The following is a 4171-nucleotide window of genomic DNA, read 5'->3' on the forward strand; positions in this document are numbered from 1 at the left end:
CACATACTAAAACTCATGTACCAGACTACAAGCAGTAAGCTATTCCTGCTACTGATTAACCCTGTGGTGGTGTCACCAAAATTGGGAATAAACTTCTTAACACCAACATAGACTTAAGAAGCAGCATTCATTATTACGGCACCGGATGCACGGGGGATCGTTCCACCTATCGTGCATACCGACTCAGCTCTCTACAAAAGCTTTACACTATCAAAACATGCATATTCATTATTTCTCCAAGAAAGCATAAGCATATTCATTACATTTCTAGGAATTCATTAGTATGTGTAAATGTCCCTTTTCCTGTGTGTACTGGTCACCTTCAGGGGTCCTCTGGTGATTGTGGAAACTTTTGTCACTCTGCCCTTTAGCTGAATTTTTCTTCTCCTCATGTTCAGTTCATCTCTTGGCCTGTTTACAACACTTCTGTCTCCACAAAAATGGTTTATTCTAGCATGGCTACCTCATCTAAGATTTGATGCCTCAAGTCTCCTGTTGTCTATTTTAGACTACAAACTTGACTAGGCCTAGCAGATATGTAACTACCTTTCATATCACATTGTTTAAGCAGAAGGGTATGTTCTTTTGGTATCAACCCCCCCTTTTCTTTTGAGGGTGTTTTATTAAGCTTCAACCCTCATATTAATTTATATTTCCAGCAAAGATTAGAGCAACAATGACAATATCGGATACATACTGCTATGATAAAAATAAATAATAGAAACAATCTTTTAGCCAAGTCCAATTTGGTATCCAAGAAGTTAGTTTATGCCAAATTTCCTCAAAAACCCCAAGAAGTGTCACCTTTAGCAACTTCATATAATATTTCTTTTTGTTTCCTGATCTCTCACAAATCCATGGAGATTCTACTACTTTGATCTACATACACACAACAGCTTGTGTTTATGATTGGGCAAACACTGCTTTGTGAAACCAATGATAAATTGAGGGCCATCTTGTTTTGGATCACTACCTTTGACAGGCTAGATACTTCAATTTGCAGAGACTGTATGGCATCAGTGGTTCTATTCTCAAGGTTCTCTATTACTATTGAAATGTCCACTATAGTTTGTTTTTATTTTTCTAATTCACTTACCCTAAGCCATGGGAAGAACCATCTTGCAAAACTATGAAACTCAGAGGGCCTGTCAGCTATAGCATTATGAACCCTCTTTGTTTAAGGAAAGTTCTTAGCCCTCCACCTTGCAAATGGCTTGTCAGTAATTGTGGTGTTGGGAACTAGAACTCCAAGGGATATGTAGGTCCCATTTTATTCCCGGAACTGTGCTGATTTGTTGTAAAATTTCTGCTATTAAACGAGGATCTCTAGCTGATGACATTCCCGTTGGTACCCCAAACCTGGGTATCTTCTCCTTTAGTAAACAACAATTGCTTTTAGTTTTGTTGGTGCAGCAGGGAAAAGCTTCTGGCCATCCTGAGAAAGTATCAACCAGAACCAAAAGGTATTGATAGCCATTTTGTCTCAGTAATTCAGAAAAATCTATTTGCACATTACCACCAGGAGTGCTTCCCCTCCTGGTTTTACTTGGTGGGGGTCTTTATCTATTTACTGGATTGTTTTTCATACACTACTCATTTTTCTGTTACCATCTTGACAATTTTAGTCATTCTGACACTAAGTACCGGTGTCCTCAGACTGTTAATCAGAGCTTCTATTCCCCAATGTGTTTCTCTGTGTTTTTCTTCAACTATTTTAATCAGCAGTTGTGGCAGGATGATAATTTGACCTTCAGGAGTTATCAGCCACCTACTCTTGTTTTCAGTTGCCTTTAATACTAGGGACAATTTTTTATCTGTTTCACTATAATTTGGTGCTTCAGATGTCAGTTTTAGCTCCTTTACAGGTATTACAGCCAGGATGCCCTTCTCTGCCACCTCTTTCGCCTGCCAATCCGTTACCTACACATGCTGCAGTATTTCCAAACTGGTGAGCCTTGCAATGCATTATCACAACCTTCTCAGGTTTTTGCACTGCTCGTCCAAATTGCTCCATGAGCATGCACCACCCCAAAGGCAAATTTAGAATCAGTCCATATATTTACCTTCTTTCCTTGAGATATTTCAAGAGCTCCCCGAAGGGTGATTAATTCTGCTTTTTGTGCTGATATACTCACAGGCAATGCTTCATCTTCAATCACCTCATCAGTGGTGGCAACAGCATATCCAGCCATCCTCTTCCCTTCACAAACAAAACTATTTCCATCTCTGTACTATTCCAAATTTGGGTCACCAAGTGGTTCATCCTTGAGATCTGTGTGACTGCCATACACGTGTTCTACGGTTTGCAAACAGTCAGGCTTTAAGGATTCCTGGTCCTCAGTTTTGGACTGGAGGAAAATAACAAGGTTTATTTCAGTGGTTTTTTTAAGTCTCACATTGTCCTTTTCCAGAAAGACAACCTGGTACTTGAGCATTCTGCTAGAGAATAGCCAATATCCCCTCCTTTTGCTCCAATACCGATACAACCATATGAGGAACATCAACAGTCATTTGTTGTCCCATTGTGATTTTTTGTGCCTCTTGTATCAAGAGAACTGTTGTGGTCAGAGCTTGTAGGCATCCTGGTCATCCTTTATTCACATTGTCCAATTGTTTGGAAAATTATCCCACAGATCTTTTCCATTCCCCAAGTCTTTGGGTCAGCACCCCCAGTGCCAGATGTTGTCTTTTGTGCACAAATAGTTCCAGTGGTTTTGACAGGTCTGGCAGGTCCAGTGCCGGTGCTGACATTAATGCCTTCTGGGTGTTTTAAAAGGCTGTTCAACATTGTGGGGTCCACTGGAGCAGGCCCCCTCTGATTCTGTCAAGGTGTCATAGAGAGGTCTTACCATAAGTCCATGGTTGGGAATCCACAGTTGACACCAACCAGCCATTCTGAGGAAAGTTCTCAGTTCTCTGGCATTGCTGGGTTCTGGCGTCTCGCAGATTGCCTCCTTCCGTTCAGTTCCCAATCTGCAACATTCCTGTAAGATCTCAAAGTCCAAATATATTACCATTTCTTTTCCAGTTTGGGCTTTCCTTTTGGACATTCTTTTGCTTGTTAGTCTGCTTTGGTTTTATTTTTCACTCACAGTCAGGAATTAATTGCTCAAGGCTAAAGCCGCTTGTAGCTTCGGCTCTTAAAGGGCCAACAGAGGAACACAAGCAGGTACCAAAGCTTTATACCAGGGGTCCTCCAACTACGGCCCGCAGGCCGAATACGGCCCCCCAGGGTCCTCAATCGGGCCCACCAGAATTTACAGACTGGAACCAGCGCCTCGTCCTCGACCTGTCCCACTGCGGCGGGCGAGAGGCGCAGGCATCGCCTCTGCCGGGCAAGCTCAGTCGGCAGCCTCCCCTCAGAGACATATCACATTTCAGGATCCAGGCACTCAAAACTGCAACCGTCTTTGGCAGCACCTATGTCTGTGAGCAGACGTTTCCCCGAATGAAACATCTGAAATCTCCAGTCAGACCCAGACTGACTGATGGACACTGGCATCACTTGCTACGACCAGCAGTGACAAATATGGAACCAGACACTGACCATCTCATTAGCCAAAAGCAGGCCCATAGTTCACATTGCAATATGATTTGTTTTTGTTGATTACAATTGTTCTTCATTTTAAATATTGCATTCTTTTTCCTGTTTTTTGTGCACTACTACAGATAAAATCTGTGCAGTGTGCATAGGAATTCGGTCATTTTTTTTCCAAACTATAGTCCGGCCCCCGACAGTGTCTGAGGGACAGTGAACAGGGCCCCTGTTTAAAAAGTTTGAGGACCCCTGCTTTATACTATCAATACATGCATATTCACTACTTTTCCAAGAAGTTATCAACATATTCATTAGTTTCCAGGAACTCATCAATATAAGTAAATGTCCCGTTCACATGCATACTTCCTCTCTCTGGTGGTCGCCGATAGTCTCCATCACTGTGTCCTGTGGTTGTACTTTTCCTTTGCGCGTGCTCAGTTCTTTCTTGGGCCTGTTTCCAACCCTTCTGTCTACCTTGTCCCAAGGAGTTAGCTCAGTATGTTCTCTTGTCACATCCCAGGACTCAGTAAAACAAAGAGGTTTAATGCTTCTATGAACACTAAGGTAATAAATTTCGATTTGTGAAATTCTATGACAAAGACACATTGTTCTTAACTCCAGTACTGAGTTAAT

At 42.1% G+C, this 4171-nt stretch overlaps 1 protein-coding gene across 1 annotated transcript in view; it reads right to left on the minus strand.

Moving 5' to 3' along the window:
- CLBA1 (clathrin binding box of aftiphilin containing 1) overlaps positions 1-2192 on the minus strand; it is a 14354-nt gene extending 12162 nt beyond the window's left edge. Inside the window, 1 exon segment of the mRNA XM_029084102.1 lies at positions 2064-2192. Coding sequence (XP_028939935.1) covers positions 2064-2192 — 129 coding nt within the window.
- Between the last annotated feature and the right edge of the window lie 1979 nt (positions 2193-4171).

This window comes from Antrostomus carolinensis, unplaced genomic scaffold, assembly GCF_000700745.2.
Source record: "Antrostomus carolinensis isolate BGI_N321 unplaced genomic scaffold, ASM70074v2 scaffold103, whole genome shotgun sequence".
Taxonomy (NCBI): Eukaryota; Metazoa; Chordata; class Aves; order Caprimulgiformes; family Caprimulgidae; genus Antrostomus; species Antrostomus carolinensis.